At 44.4% G+C, this 15,527-nt stretch overlaps 1 protein-coding gene across 6 annotated transcripts in view; it reads right to left on the reverse strand.

Moving 5' to 3' along the window:
* The window catches only part of CIT (citron rho-interacting serine/threonine kinase), a 174,344-nt gene that overhangs the window by 82,532 nt on the left and 76,285 nt on the right, over positions 1-15,527 (reverse strand). For all 6 annotated transcript variants that reach the window (XM_010598935.3, XM_023559453.2, XM_010598934.3 and 3 more), the window contains 2 exons: positions 1,558-1,663; positions 504-647 (listed from right to left, as the gene is read on the reverse strand). In XM_010598935.3, the coding sequence (XP_010597237.1) occupies positions 504-647; positions 1,558-1,663 (250 nt within the window). The remainder of the gene's footprint in view (positions 1-503; positions 648-1,557; positions 1,664-15,527) is intronic.

A 15,527-nucleotide genomic window follows, 5' to 3' on the forward strand; every position in this document is an offset into this window, starting at 1 on the left:
CTTGTGAAGGAAAGAAAAAAAAAAAGTCACATGGTAAATAATGACAGAGGGTCAGTGTTTCAAAGGCTGAGCTTTCTTGTCTCTAAGCTGGTTCTAGGCAACAGAAAATCGATTCCAGGCAGGCTTAAAGCACATTTTCTCATACATGTTTGGGAGTCTGATTCCCAAGGCGGGTGATGTCGGACACAATGTATACCAAAGAGGTTGGGATGTAAGATGTCAGGACCCTTCGCAACTCACTGCAATGATGCCCTGCTTACACCTACATACCAGCAGTCTACCTGGACTTCCAGCTGCGGTTCAACCTCATTTCTCTGGGACTTCACACCTGGCTTACGCTACTCTGCAAATCACAGAGCTTGCTTTGGTGCTGGGAGTTGCCTCCTCTCTCTATTCTCTGCCATTGGCTGTGATGTGCCTCATGAAGCCATCATGAAACAGGATGAGACACACACAACAAGAAGTGCCACCTCCAAGCGAAGGGGGCTTCGGGGAAGGCTCACACTGCATTCTGTGATGTAGGTAGCAAGGTCCTGCTCCAGGAGGGATCTCTGAGTCTCAGAGGCCTTCAGCTCCACCTCCTTCTGACTAAGCACAGCCTCCACCTCAGACACTCTCCGATGTAACCGGGTCATTTCCTGCTCCATCTGAAATAAACACATCGACAGGTTAAAAAAGGCCCGTGAAGGTTCGTTAGGAGCAATCAAAGCTCAAGCAGCCTCTGAAACCACTTTGTGGTCTGGGCTATCACTAATTCTCCAAAAGTTGGGATGGAAATACCATTTTGTCTTCGCCCAGGAATGCACAGTTCTTCGTAAGGACAGTCACCAATGCTAAGTCACTCCTCTCATTCAAGTCTCAGGTTCACACTTGATCACTTCTCTAACCCAGTTAGCAAGGAGGCCACAATCACCATTTTTCGCCTGTTTGATTTTTGTTTTGTTTTGTTTTGTTTTTGCAGACGTCACTTTAATTTTATCCCAAATCCATCTTGATCCCCCCCATCTCCTTGCAAAGATCTAGAGGACAAATCCAGGACAGGGCAAGGAGATATTTATTCGTCTGCACTCTTAGGAGTCTCAAGCAAGGAGTGACTTTTGTTAGCTTCCAGAGAGTTGCCCCTGGGCAGGAACAGTGAGTATTAAGACACGTTGAGCATAATCAATACAGTGGCCGTGGTTACATAAGCAGGAGCTTTAAAAGACTAGGAAGAGAGACTTCGCATCACTCAAAGCAGATGGGGCGCATCTCGGCCACAGGTGAGGACCCACGCCACCTGCCGGAAGAAGCAGACGTCTGGGCGGGTCATGCCGAGAAACGGGCTGTTTTAAATCCAGGGCCTCCTGTGGTTAAGATTTAAAGGATTTACAGCAACGTCAAGGCCCGAATTCATCTCCCTCTGAGCTGCAGGAGGCACGACTTCAGCGAGGGAGGGAGCGCTTCGCTCTCTACGGATCAGGTGGCTCAGCGCCCGCAGCGGCCCCAGGTGGATCCCTTGGCATATATTGACGGGAGGATCCTGGAGCAAGGAAGGAGGCCGGCTGCGGAAATAAATACCTTGTGACACTTGTCCTGAGAGTCTTGCAGCTCTTTGCTTTTGATGAGAAGTTTCTTTTCCATGGAGCTAGTCTTGGCAGGGGAGTCCAGACCCGACGCAACAGACCTAGACAAAGGAAAATCAAGGTCAAGATGGCCAGCAGGTGGGCCTGGGAAGCTGTACTCAGAAACAGAGGCAGAGACAATGGACCTGCCAGCGTTCTGTGGCCACCAATATAGCTGGCTCAAGCGGTTTCAAATGGTCCCAAGGCCATGAGGCAGAGAGGCGACAGGAGGCAAGGATCTGGAGCCAGGCAGACCTGGGTACAAATTCAGTCGCTACTGACCTTGGGCAATGATTTAGCCTCTCTGAGCCTCGGTTTCCTCATCTATGAAGTGGAAGTATAATAAAAGTGCCTACCACATAGGAGCACAGCATCATTCTGACAGGGCTTCCTCCACTTACTCAACAGGTAAGTACTGTGCACTTACTCTGTTCCAGAAACTGTTCCAGGGACTAGGACACAGAATGAACAAGACAGACAAGGTCCCTGCCCTCCTGGAGGTGACGTTCTATAGAGGGCAGACAGGACGCATCAGGCAGACACATAGACAAAATGGTTACAGATGACGATCACTCCTAGAAAGAAATAAACAGGGTGATGTGATGTGATGTGATGTAAGAAATGGGGTGAGGAAGCCTGCTTTAGCAAGGGTGTTCAAGGAGGGCTTCTCTGAGGAGGTGACATTTGAGCTGAGACCTGAAGGACAACAAAGAGCCGGCCATCCAAACCCATGGAAGAAAACAAGCTCCAAGGAAAGGGAATCATAGATGCAAAGGCCCTGAGGTGGGACAGAGCTCATACTGCAAGTGTGCAAGATATGTTGTTAGTTACTATACTGGTCAAAAAATTAATTATTCCACCCCAAGCTAGCCAGCTTAGTTCTGTTTCACTTTATAAAAACAGCTAATTAACGCTTATAGTGGTGGCGTGAATAATAGCCCCCAAAAATGACGGCATCTTAATCCCAAAATCTACGAATATGTGACCTTACATGGTAAAAGGGACTTTGCAGGTATTACATTAAGGATCTTGGGATGGGGAGAATATCCTGAATTAATCTGGGTAGGCCCAATGTAATCACGAGGGTCATTACAAGACAGAAGCAGAGGAGGGTAGGAGATGTGACAATGGAAGCAGGGGTCATCATCTAAGAGACAGACTTGAAGACACTACACTGCTGGCTTTGAAGATGGAGGAAGGGGGCACAGCCAAGGAATACAGGCAGCCTCTTGAAGCTGAAAAAGGCGAAAAAAAGAGATCCTACCTAAAGCCTCCAGAAGGAACGCAGGCCTATGGACACCTTGATTTCAGCTCAGTGAAACCCACCTCAGACCTGTGACCTCCAGAACGATAAGATAATAAATTTGCATTGTTTTGAACCACTAAGTTTGTGGTAATTTGTTACGGCAGCAACAGAAGACTAATACACCATGCACTGAGCACTTGCGACATTCTATTCTATTCTATTCTGGGTTAATTCTTACACTAGACATACTTTAACTCTTTACTCCCCACAACAACACTATAACAAAACAAAAACCAAACCCACGGCCATCGAGTTGATTCCAACTCATAGCAACCCTACGGGACAGAGTCGAACAGCCTCATTGGGTTTCCAAGACTGTAACCTTTACAGGAGCAGACTGCCACATCTTTCTTCTACAGAGCGGAGAGTGGGTTCAAACCACCAACCCTTCCGTTAGCAGCAGAACGCTTAACCACTGCGCCACCAGGGCTCCAACAACCCTATAGGCAGATACGATTTATTAGCATCATCCTACACAGGAGGAGATTGAGGCACAGAGAGGTTAAGTAATCTGCCAGCTAACAAGTAGTTTCTCATCAGAGAGCTAGGGCAGAGATAGGCTTGATGCGCTCAATATAACTCTCACGAAAATATCACAAAAATACAGTGGCATGCCCTTCTGAGAGTGGGCTAGAAATATGCTCTCCCCAGAGAAAGGGCGTGTTTATCCCCACATGTACGTATAAAGCACACACTGTGCCTCATCCCTGCTGTTGCTGCTGATTCCGACTCATAGTGACCACACGTGACAGAGTAGAACTGTCCTATAGGGTTTTCCTGGCTATGTTCTTTACAGGAGCAGGTCACCAGGTCTTACTCCAGCAGAGCCACTGGGTTGGTTCAAACCACCAACCTTTCAGTTAGCAACCAAGCATATAACAGTTGCGCCACCAGGGCTCTTTACCCCTAGGAGCACTTAACTATGGGTGGAGATTAAAGCTCTCATCCAGGGCAGCTCCCTCAGTAGTTGGTACTCTGAGTAGGAACACTGGAATCGGCGAAGGGCAGGGCTAGGGTGACAGCCGGCAAAGGCTCCTGAGCACAGAGGGATGTGTGATGGGGCCCCACAGTTAGCCCAATCCATCATTATTGTCCTGGTAATGGAGATACAGGAGCTGGATGTCAATGAGTGCTGGGGTCTTACGAGCAGGTGAAGGTGCTGCTTGCTGCCTGTTGCCCTGAGTGACTTTCACGCCTAAAAGAGGTCTATTCCCTGCAGCAATACAGAATGCCTCTCTCCGGACAGCTCCCAGCCCAAATGACAAGGGCTGGTGTGCTAGCACTAGCTCATTCAACCCCAGTGATGGCTCTCCAGATGCACATTATACACACAAGGGCAGCAAGCGAGCAAACGCCAGAGGCAGGCTGCTCTGTGAAAAATCTGACCCACCACTTGCTAGCTACATGACTTCTCCTCTCTGAGCCTGTTTCCTCATCTGTAAGGCGGGGGTCATTCTTGACCTGCTTCAAAGAGTCCCTGTGAGAATTAAATGAGATAATGCACGTAAAGCCAGTGCCTAACACACTGAGAGGGTTCAAGACATGTCAACCATTACTATTCTCATTGTCATTTTTATCATTACTACCCGTGCAACTTCGTAAACAGCACATGCTTTTAGGCCTCCAAGAGTTGCTTAAAGCGGTAAAATTCAGGGGGCTGAATTTGCTCCAAGTTATTATTCACATACAAACAAATGCTGATTATTCACAGAAATGGGCAACAGGAATCACATAAGTCACTGGAATCCAGAAATAAATCTTTTGGAAAATCTCACTTTGCATTAAAAATGTTAACCAAGTTCTATACCTCTCACTAGCCTGTTTTCTATGTAAACCATGCCCAAACACACATGCTTACTCTCTCTTTCTCTCACATACACACACACATTTTTTTTCTTTTTAATACAGGTAAAGTGGATTGCCCTGCATGGACTTCACTTGCCTCTGCTATTTCCCTTCTTTCTGAAGCCACATGGGTGGATGGGCTAGAAAACAAGACCCAAAGCACTCAAGAAGAGAGCGTGATCCACAGAACGGACCCCGGGCCTTCAGGAACCAAGAGTCACCTGCACCTCACTAAGGCATATGCACCCACATGCATCACGGATGACAAGGCAGGCCACAGCTCTTTGTGCCCAAGCACAAAACCAACACCTGTTTAGAAGAACGATGACAACATAGGAGCATCATGGGGGTGGGAAGCGACTTGCAAAACTTAATGACACACAGGGGGCAGGCCCGAGCAGTGGTTAGTGTTTAAAGTGTGCTGCTGTGGGTGCAACACTGATTGTTTATTCAAAAGAAAGCGTTTCTAGATTACTCATTAATGGGGCCCAGAGCCGAGGAGCTGCACGGCCCCACCCGCTGGCACTCACGGGAGAGGATGTGACAGCCCCCCCAGTCACCCGAGGGCCAACTCCCTCGTTCTGCTATTTTGATGCTTGACAAATGCTCACTGTTTGGAAGTTCTAAGTACGGCAATTAAGAGCTCTTCAGAATAAAGGTGCTAAAAAAAAAAAACTTTTTTTTTTTTTTTAGAATAAATAAAAATCACATCTAAAAAAAGCTATGATAAGAATACTGTGGCTAAACTTGGCTTACAGCAACAATTCCATAGACAGTAATGGGATGGAGGGTGAGGCTGGAGGAAGGGAAGCTTCCTATGCCTTCTGTGGGTCTCAACCCGGCTGCACATTAATAATCACTGCAGAGCATCTAAAAAATATCGATGCCCCCACCCAGGATGGTGCTAGAAAAGCGGAAACTAGCAACTGCTGGGAGGATGCGGAGTCACGGGAAACTTCAGGCGCCGCTGGAAGGGATGGAAGATGGTGCTGTCACTATGGAGAACCATGTGGTGGTACTTCAAAGTGTTAAACATGGAATTACCATACGAGTCGACAATTACAAAAGCAGGGACTCAGATACTTGTAAACCACTATTCACTGCAGTACTAGTCACAATGCCCAAAAGGTGGCAACAACCTGAATGTCCATCAACAGGTGAATGGATAAGCAAAATGTGGTATATGGGATGTTACTCAGCCATGAAGAGAGATGACGTTCTGACACATGCTACAATATGAATGAAACTTGAAAACATTATGCTGAATGAAATTAAAAAAAAAAAAAAAAAAAACCCACTGCCATTGAGTCAATTCTAGCTCATAGCGACCCTATAGGACAGAGTAGAACTGCCCCATAGGGTTTCCATGGAGCATCTGGTGGACTGGAACTGCCGACCTTTTGGTTAGCAGCAGAACTCTTAGCCACCACGCCACTCGAGTTTCCAAGTAAGTCAGACATGAAAGAACAAACATTTATTATCCTATTTGTATGAAATATCTGGAATAGGCAAGTGCATAGAGACAAAAGTTAGTTAGTGGTTACCAGGGGCTGCAGGGAGGAGTGAATGAGAGCTATGGCTTAAGGTGATGGTAGCACAACACGGTGAATGTTATTAATGTCGATGAATTGTACACTTAAGAATGGTTAAGATGGTAAACTTTTTGTTGTATTTCATCACAATAAAATTAGAGGAAAAAAAAATACTGATGCCCAGGTCCACCCAGGCCAATTAAATCACAGATAAACAGAACGGGAGGGGGCCAAGGCAGCACCATTTTTATTTAGCTCCCAGGTAACAGTAACATACAGACAGGACCGAGACGCATGTGGCTAATGAGAAGAACATGCCCATGCTTTAGGGGCTAGGCATTTAAAACTCATGGTGTGACGACCCCAGCATTTGGTTCTGTGTGGCATTTTGGCCAGGCCATTTGGTACTGGTGTCTTTTGGTCACTCTTTGAGCGGGAACCCAATTTTGAAGTCAATCATGGTGGGCTATGAATTTCAAGACAATTTATAGGTGTCAGACAATGAATAAAGACCATTTCCCCCAATTTAATAAGTCAACTAAAATACACCATTTCCATGAATTTCTATAAAAGAAATATATTAAAAGTAGGTGTGTCTCAACCTGAAATACTCTACTCATTTTTCATGTAGACATGTATGCTGATTCAATTCCTAGGGCTAATGGTAAACTCTCAACATGTATTTCCTGAGTGAACAGATTCCCCACCATAAATATTCTCAAATATGATAACAACTTATTTTCTTTTTCTAGGATTTTCATTAGCCTTCCTTCTGACTTTCAAAGCAACAGCAAATTATTGCTGACACTTGCACTATTCTAGCATTGACTGTACTTTGAATCATAACTTGAGATTCAATGCAAGGCTGGCCTCAGAGCCCCCAGACTATTATCAAATACAGCCCTGTCCTTCTCAAGCGGTAACTCCTAGTCTACAATCATCCTACAAGATACCGTTTCATTGAGAGGGGTATTATTTAAAGAGCTGATACGATCACTACTTTAAGGGAAGTTTGTGAAAAAAAATTTTTTAAGTACTTAACTGGTTGGAATTACAAAGCTGTGTAGGGTGCAGAATTATAGTAAAGAAACTGATGACGAGGTTCCATTGACCCTGGAACAGGACAGGGTTACCTGTAAACAAAAGTCTTCCAAAAATTGTCCTTTGTTCTCAAAATTCCACTTCAACAAATACTTTTTTTTTACTATCTTCTGTGAGTACGTGTGTGTGTGTGTGTGTGTGTGTGTGTGTGTGTACACTACAGAAAGAGAGAAGATAGAAAAGAGAGAATACAAAAAAGAGAGAAAATATAAAAATCCCTGTAATCCCCCTAAGAAAGGAGCCCAGGTGGCACAGTGGTTAAGCACTCAGCTGTCAACTGAAAGGTCGGTGGTTCAAATCCATCAGCCACTCTGCTGGAGAAGGATGTGGCAGTCTGCTTCCATAAAGATTACAGCCTTAGAAACCCTATGGGGCAAGTTCTACTCCGTCTTATAGGGTTGCTATTGGTCGGAATCAACTCAACTGCAATGGGTTTAATCCCTGTGAGAGATACCTGTGGACCAGTGGTTCCTGATCAGGGGCAATTTTGCCCTTCCCTTCCCCCCAGCCCAGGGACACTTGGCAATGTCTGAAGACTCTTTTGATCTTCATGAATTGGGGTGGGGGGGGTGCTACTGGCACCTAATGAATAGAGGCCAAGGATGCTGCTCAACATCCTACAATCCACGGACAGCCCCCCGACGATAAGAAATGATCTAGCCCAAAATGTAAATAGCACCAAGGCCGAAAAACTCTGCAGTAGGAACTATAAAGATAAGCCACAATTCCTCTCCTCAAGGAAGTAGCAATCTAGGAAAGAGAAATGACGCCATCACCTTTGTCAACAATAATTATGGCCATTTATTGCATGCTTACTATGTGCCAGGCATTCTGCTTAATGCTTTACAGGTTACCTCATTGAATCTTCCAAACGATCCTATAAAGTAGGTATTATTAGCCCCATCAAACTGAAGCCAAGGGTTAACTTACCCACGGCTTCTACATTCTCTACCACATTATGGTCATTTGTATGTGAGTGGAGGGCAGTAGAGCTGAGGACTCAAAGTTGTGACACTGCAATTTGAGTACAAATCCCAACTCTAATTCTTGGCTAGATGGCCTTGGACAAACCCAAGAAAAGTGCCGCAGAGCTCAGAGGTCAAAGGTCATAGAAGAAAGGGACAATGGTCATGCGTATCCAGGACTGGCTACGTTCAATGCTGGGAGGACAACCCCAAACCTGAGCCCAGGACAGCCTGGGTCGCCAAGAATATCCACATGCCAGGTCACCCCAGAAACAGCTCAACCCACACACAAGATCAACTCTCCCTCCAGCACTTGGTGGCTCAGGGGGGTAATTAAATGGGAAACAGGACAGATTTCAGAGGCCCCGGCTGGTTCATGCTCTGGGCTTGATGAGATGCAGCACAATGAGGATGCTAATAAAAGAACGTGCAGCCTGCCCACACATTGCTTGCCTACTCCTCCTGGCCACATCTCTGATCCACAGCCAGTTATCCCCATGGAGAGAAAAGGCACTTCTGAGCCACGGGTGCATGCAGCCAGCCACCCACACACTGCAGCGCTGTCTCTTCAAGCACAAAGCCAACTTTGGGTTTTCCTTTTTTTCCAGTTTCTATTTTCTGGAAAAATTTACTCTGAAATCAACATTTCTGATCCACACATCTGCCTTATAATTATAGAAGCCCAAAGAATATTAACAGAGGTAGCGTGTATGGCACAGAGGGAAGGTCAGGCTCGGTCGTTAACTGCCACAACTGATATGTTTTATAAAGCGTATTAGATGTGGCCTAAAAATGGCTTTGCACGTAACCTCAATACTTAAGTAAAAATGATAAAATGCACTTTTTCCCAAAGACGTGCCTATAAATAATCCATGTGACTCAAAAAAAAAAAATTCCTAAATGAACCTATTAACAGAATACCTATGGCTGTCCAGCTGATGCCGCCTCATAGCAACCCTACAGGACAGAGCAGAATTGCCCCATACGGTTTTCAAGGAACGACTGGTGGATTCAAACTGTCAACGTTTTGATTAGGAGGCAAGCTCTTAACCACAGCACCGCAGGGCTCCATCAGCAGAATACTTCGTATCAGAAGAGAAGACAATCTGTCCTTCCATACTGAAAGCAAGTATATGTGCCGAGTAGGATCTAATCACTACTGCAATAATTAAGATCATTCTTAAGCAGCTCACCTTCCATTTATTCCTTTAGGAAGAGGACTCCATGCCTATAAAAGATGCTATCAGACCACATATCACTGAGAAAACTAAGAATGGATACTTGGGGATAAAAGGAGGAAATCAAGATTAGCTCAGCTGAGGACCTTATCTTAATTGTGGCCAACAGCTCTAAAAATACAGGCAACTGCAAGATGTAAGACGGTGCAAAAAAAAAAAAAGACTCATCATCATTCTGTTTCCAAAAATATATTGGCTTTTAAGATTGAGCATTCTGAAATTTATGAACTAACTTCATAAATCTATTTTGAAATACAGTGATGTCCATCATGAGCACTTGAAAATATTGGAAACAATGCTCTCCCAAAGAGTTTCTGAGTCTAGCTGGATTTGGGGCACCCTTTGCCCACACACACTTTTGCACTTAGACACACACACACATACACACACAGTGAGCAGTGGTCTCCCATTCAATTAGAGCATTTACTTTGGAATGATCAATACAAAGCTCAGGAATCATTTATCAAAAACCACAATATTAATAAAAGTATAGCTACTCAGGTGATTTCTAATACATACATATTCACCTCTAAATCAGGGCCTAGCTTTGCAGATTAATTGTATTAGCATACCTCTACCTCTTGCCTGGATGTCTGCAGTAACCTCCTAACTCATCTCCCTGAATCCAACTTTTGCCCCCTAGGATCCACCTTCCACACAGTGGTCAGAGTGATCCTTTGTAAAATAAAAAGCAGATAGTCCATGTCCCTGCTCAAAATCCTGCAATGGCTGCCTGCTCATTGCAACGAGAGGAAAATTCAAACCCACAAAGCCCTGCTTACCTCAATTCGGACCACTTTCCCTGTGTGTCTCGAAGCTCTGGCTGCCCCGATGTTCTTTCTATCCATTGGACATCCACAGGCTCGTCCCAGCCTCAGGGCCTTACCCTCTACTCCTCTGCCTGGAATACTCTTCCAACTTATCTTTAACAACTGGCTACTTGTCGTCACTCCAGTAAGCTGTAAGCTCTATGAGAGCAAAGATTTTTGTCTCTTTGTGTTCACTGCTACATCCCCAATGCCTACAAAGTACTTGACACATAGTAGGCCCTCAAGTATTTGAACGAACGGATGAGTGAACAAATGAAGGAACAAAGGAATCAATGAACGGTCTGTCCGTACCAGATTATAAGCTCCATGAGGACAGGGACTTTGTCTGTCTTGTCTTGTATTCACTGCTACATCCCAGTTTCTAGAACAGCGTCTGGTATATCACAGTAGCTCAACATAGAATCATGATCTTGGGAAATGACTCAACCTTCTTGGACAAATACTCCATGCTCAGCTCAGAGAGGCTTTCCCTGGGCACCCTATCTAAAGCAGTGGTTCCCATTCACTTCCCATCGTGGGCCTGATCTCTTCAGAGTTACCGCCATCTGAAATTCTCTTATTTGTGAACTTATTTATCCTGTCCCCTCCCCCAACACAGTGTTAGCTTCTTGAAGGCAGGGACCTTGTCTGTTTTGTTCATAGTTATATCCCAGGGCCTAGAACAAAAAGTTTATTGAGTGCATGAATGAATGAATGAATGAATGCATGGTGTGTCAAGCACTCTTGTGCCTCAGGCAGCTTCAGTTTAAAGGTCACCATGGGACAAAGGAATCCAAAATGAGAAGTGCCTTAAATCAATGCTGGCTCCAGAAGGCTTTCTGGCCTTCATGTGGGAGATGCTCAGTATTAGTTCCGGCATGTCACAGTCTCTCATCCAAGGGATGCACAAACACTTGAAGGTAAGTAGAGGTGCGTGACACTGAGCACAGGGTATATCCTCCTTCTCCACGACTGAGTTCCAGATCTCACTGGAGAAAAGCAGGCTCAGCCATGCTGCCAGAAACCTCAAGTGTGTTTTATGGAAGGAGCAGGTTTAACTGACACGTCACAGACTCCATTCAGAGTAAAAAATTGGATGGAGATATTAGGACATCTGTCAGCCACCCCATCTGGAGCCTGACTCTCTCAATGGGCAGAAACCAGCAAAATGTTTTTATAAAGTGGAAGCAGGGAGGAAAGTGGAATCAAAAGTACTTAAGTCCCATCCTTACCCCTAAATAATGATAACGAACATGAAATGGACACTCACTCTGCTCCAGGCGCTAACAGTAAGTGCTCTGCATGTTTTATGTCCCTACAATGAGCCCGCCAGGTAGGCACTATTATAATCCCGTTTTAGAGATGAGGCAATTGAAGCTGAGGAAAGTTAAAAATGCTTCATTCACACAGCTAGTGAGGGATAGTGCCCAGATTTGAATCCATCTTTGATTATAAAGCCTGGACTTGTAATGGCTCTATAATTTGCCTATGAAGCCCTGGTGGTACAGTGGTTAAGCACTCCACTGCTAACCAAAAGGTCAGTGGTTCGAGCCCCACTAGCCTCTCTGAGGGACAAAGATGTGACAGCCTGCCTCCATAAAGATTTACAGCCTTGGAAACCCTATGGGGCAGTTCTACTCTGTCCTACAGGGTCGCTATGAGTAGGAATCAGCTAGACGATAATGGGTTATATTAATTTGTTCCAAAAATAAAGAATGGTTACATCAGTTCTAGAATTAAAAGCTGGAAAAGTTGGTCATCCTAAATCACGTACGAGCTCTGTGGCTTTAAGAAGCAACCCAAGCTTCTTGATCTTCACTTTCCTTATCTGTAAAATAATGCCTCCACGAACAACTGGCTCCTTTGCCACAAGGCCAGAAGAACTGGATGATGTCTGGATACCATGATGAACATTTTGGTGAAAGATTCTATAGAAGGATCCTGACCAAAAGGGAAAAAACACAGAACAAAATTTCAAATTCTCATAGACCCCATACTTTCTGGAGCCACGGAAGCTGGATGAACCACTGAAACTACTGCTCTGAGATAATCTTTAAATCTCAAACCAAAATAACCCCTGAAGTCTTCTTAAAACCAAACAATAGTTTAGCTTAACTAGTAAAGAAGGTCTGCCTTAAGCATCTGTGCTCTTTCCAGTTCTATGTATATGGGATCACATTGACAACAGCAACTCGAAAGATGAGATAGGAAACTTAGGGAGCAGTGAGTCTATGTTAATGAGGGAGGAACAACTCAGAAAAGGAGGGGGAGTACGGTCGCACAACTTGAAGGATGAAATCAATGTCACTAACTCGTACAAACAGAAACCGTTGAACTGGTGTGTGTTTTGCTGTGTGCATTCTCAACAGCAGCTACAAAATGAATAAAAAAAATTTTTTTAAAGTAAGGGGTTAAAGATGAGGTCAAATTTTCAAATTTGCACATATTTTCCCAATCTCATTTATCTTCAAATATCCATTTTAATAGTGACATAAACATAGACAACAGTACCTAGAAAAAAATAATGCTTTGTTGTTGGAATTAAGTGAAAATAGCTATCAAGCACTTAGAAAGTGGCTGGTACAAAGCAAATTCTCAGAAGAGCCAATTCTTTCATCTTTATTATTAGATTATTCTATAGGGCCTGCATAATCTAGCAGAATCACGGCTTGCAGAGGGCAGGGTTACACAGTAGTCCTGGAAGCAGCCACATATCAGTCTAAGTCTTAGCTGTGCTACTTACCATCTGCCAGGCCTCAGAAAAATAGCTTAACTTCACTGAGCCTCAGTTTCCTCATCTTTAAAACAGGGATAGTACCAGCTACCTTATAGAGTTGTGGTGAGATTGTGAGGATTGAATGAGATAATGCATGTAAAGTACTCGGCATAGTTCTAGGCCCATAGGAACTACTCAGCAGATGACAGCTGCCATTAGCAGTTACATAAATCGAGCAGAAGAAAAAGTGGCATCATCCCTAGCCATTTTAGTCTAATTCAATTCAACAAACGTTCGTTGAAGCCTTGCCAGGGCAACACACTACTCCAGGCAAAAGGAGGTGAGTCTTGTGCAGCTTGACCAGAACATAGGTGACAGGAAGGAGGCACAACTAAGAAGGCAGGCTGGGGTCCTGGCATACCAGGCCTTGAATATCAAGCTGAGGAGTGGCTGTTAATTCTGTGCATAGCGTGATGCCACTGGAGGTCTGAGCAGGCAAACGACATCATTCTAACCTGTGCTTTGGAAGAACTCTGCCCTCTGTGGAGCATGGACTGGAGCAGGCAAAGTCAGAGGCAGAGGAGTTGGTTAGGAGGCCACTGCAATAGCCCAAGCAAAAGTCAATGGGGGGCAGTGGTGAGGACAGAAAAAATGGATATAGATATAAGTGTCATCCTAGAGGGAGAGCTTGGACGATTTAGCAACTAATGGGTTGGTAGGGGAGGTGGAAAAGAGTTTAAGACAACTCCTTGTCAAGATGGGTAGGCAGGTGTCGCTGCATAAATGAAATGGGGAAGTCAAAACTAGTACCTACTGGCTTAGTGAGTGAGTGAGTCTGTCTGTGTTGGGAGGGAACAGAGGACAGGGATGGTGACAAACTGGTAGAATATCCTGGTGACGTGGAATATAGAGCACATCGGGAGGAAGGCCATAAGGGTGTGAGATTTAAAGTCAAGGAACTGAATAAGATCACCAAGAAGAAGCTAGAAAGAGAACTGGGGTGAACTTTAGGGTATGGTATCTACACTTCCAGAGCCTAAAACAGAAGATGAAATCAATGAAGAAGTGAAAATGGTAGTTTGAGAGGTAGGAGGAAAAGCAAGTTTCTGCGATGTAAAAGAGAAGTAGAACGTTTCAAGAAGAAATGTCATAATTAGGGATATCAAATGGAAGTCATGAAATTTAGTGGTTAAGTGTAATAATTAGTAGCTGCTAAGACAGCAATTTCAGCAGAGTTGTAAGGGTGGTACAAGAGACACTGAGTATAGGCTACTCTTTCAGAAGTTTTTCAGAGAAAGGAAGGTGAGAGAGGTCAGGAGATGAAAGACAAGTAAAGCAGAAAGAACTGAGAGAAATTCACTTAAGCAAAGAAGAGTTGCCAGACTGGCGAAGAGCTTGGGAACATAGAGCACCATTTAGTCAATTACTGCCTTCTTAAAGGATCTGAGGCAACCATGCAAATTAGCATGTGTAGGCCAGCAGAAAACATACTTCACAGATCTTTTGGAGCCTAATCTTCAGAATTGGGCTAGGATCGTTTGGATTAGATTTCCTAAAGGTATCTTTAAGACCAACAAGAAAGCAGTAGAATGGTCCTGCCAGGCCTGCGAAGCAAGCACACACATTCTAAATAGAGAACAGGATAAGGCAAGCAGGAGAACGAGATGTGCTTGACTAAGAAAGAAGAAATTGAATGAGCGAGAGGAGAGAACCCAACACACAGAGGAGAGCATTAAACATCTGATCCAACAATGGCAGGATGGAAACTCAACACAAGGCACTTCAGGGCGGTGACCATGGGCAGGAGCTAGTTAAGGTTTTTTAACTTATTTGCAAAGTACAGGTGATGTATGCTTTCATGTGCCAGAGAAGATTCTGTTGTTGCTGTTGACTGCTGAAAAAAAACAAAACACAGGTGAGGCCCTTTGCGATAGGGACCTGGAGGTAGCATGCACAAGAACAAACACCCTTTGGCTAGATATGGAAAGTAAAACAATTTTTAAGGGCACATGTTTCAACCTCAAGTATTTCAAGAAAAACGAAGTAGGACTGTTGGGAGTGGGGAGGAGATTTCAAGCATCTTCCACTGGATGAAGGCACCCCAAGATAGATAACTGGGAGACAACTCAAAGTACAAAAGTAGATTTGAATAGAAATAGATTATAGAGTCATCAACTAGGTGATGAGAGCTGAAGCCCTAAAAACTGGTAATTTCAATCAATTGACGAAATGTTTATCAAGTAGCTTAGAGATGAATGACCTGCAGGTATGGTGGAGGCACCAAATGTTCCCTGTCCTCACCAGGCTTACATTCTAGCAAATAAGAACACCCAGGGAAAGAGAATATATGTGTGTGCATACTTATGTTGTGTACACATACACACACACACACACACACACACACACACACAAGG

This window comes from Loxodonta africana, chromosome 19 (genome assembly GCF_030014295.1).
Source record: "Loxodonta africana isolate mLoxAfr1 chromosome 19, mLoxAfr1.hap2, whole genome shotgun sequence".
Classification (NCBI taxonomy): domain Eukaryota; kingdom Metazoa; phylum Chordata; class Mammalia; order Proboscidea; family Elephantidae; genus Loxodonta; species Loxodonta africana.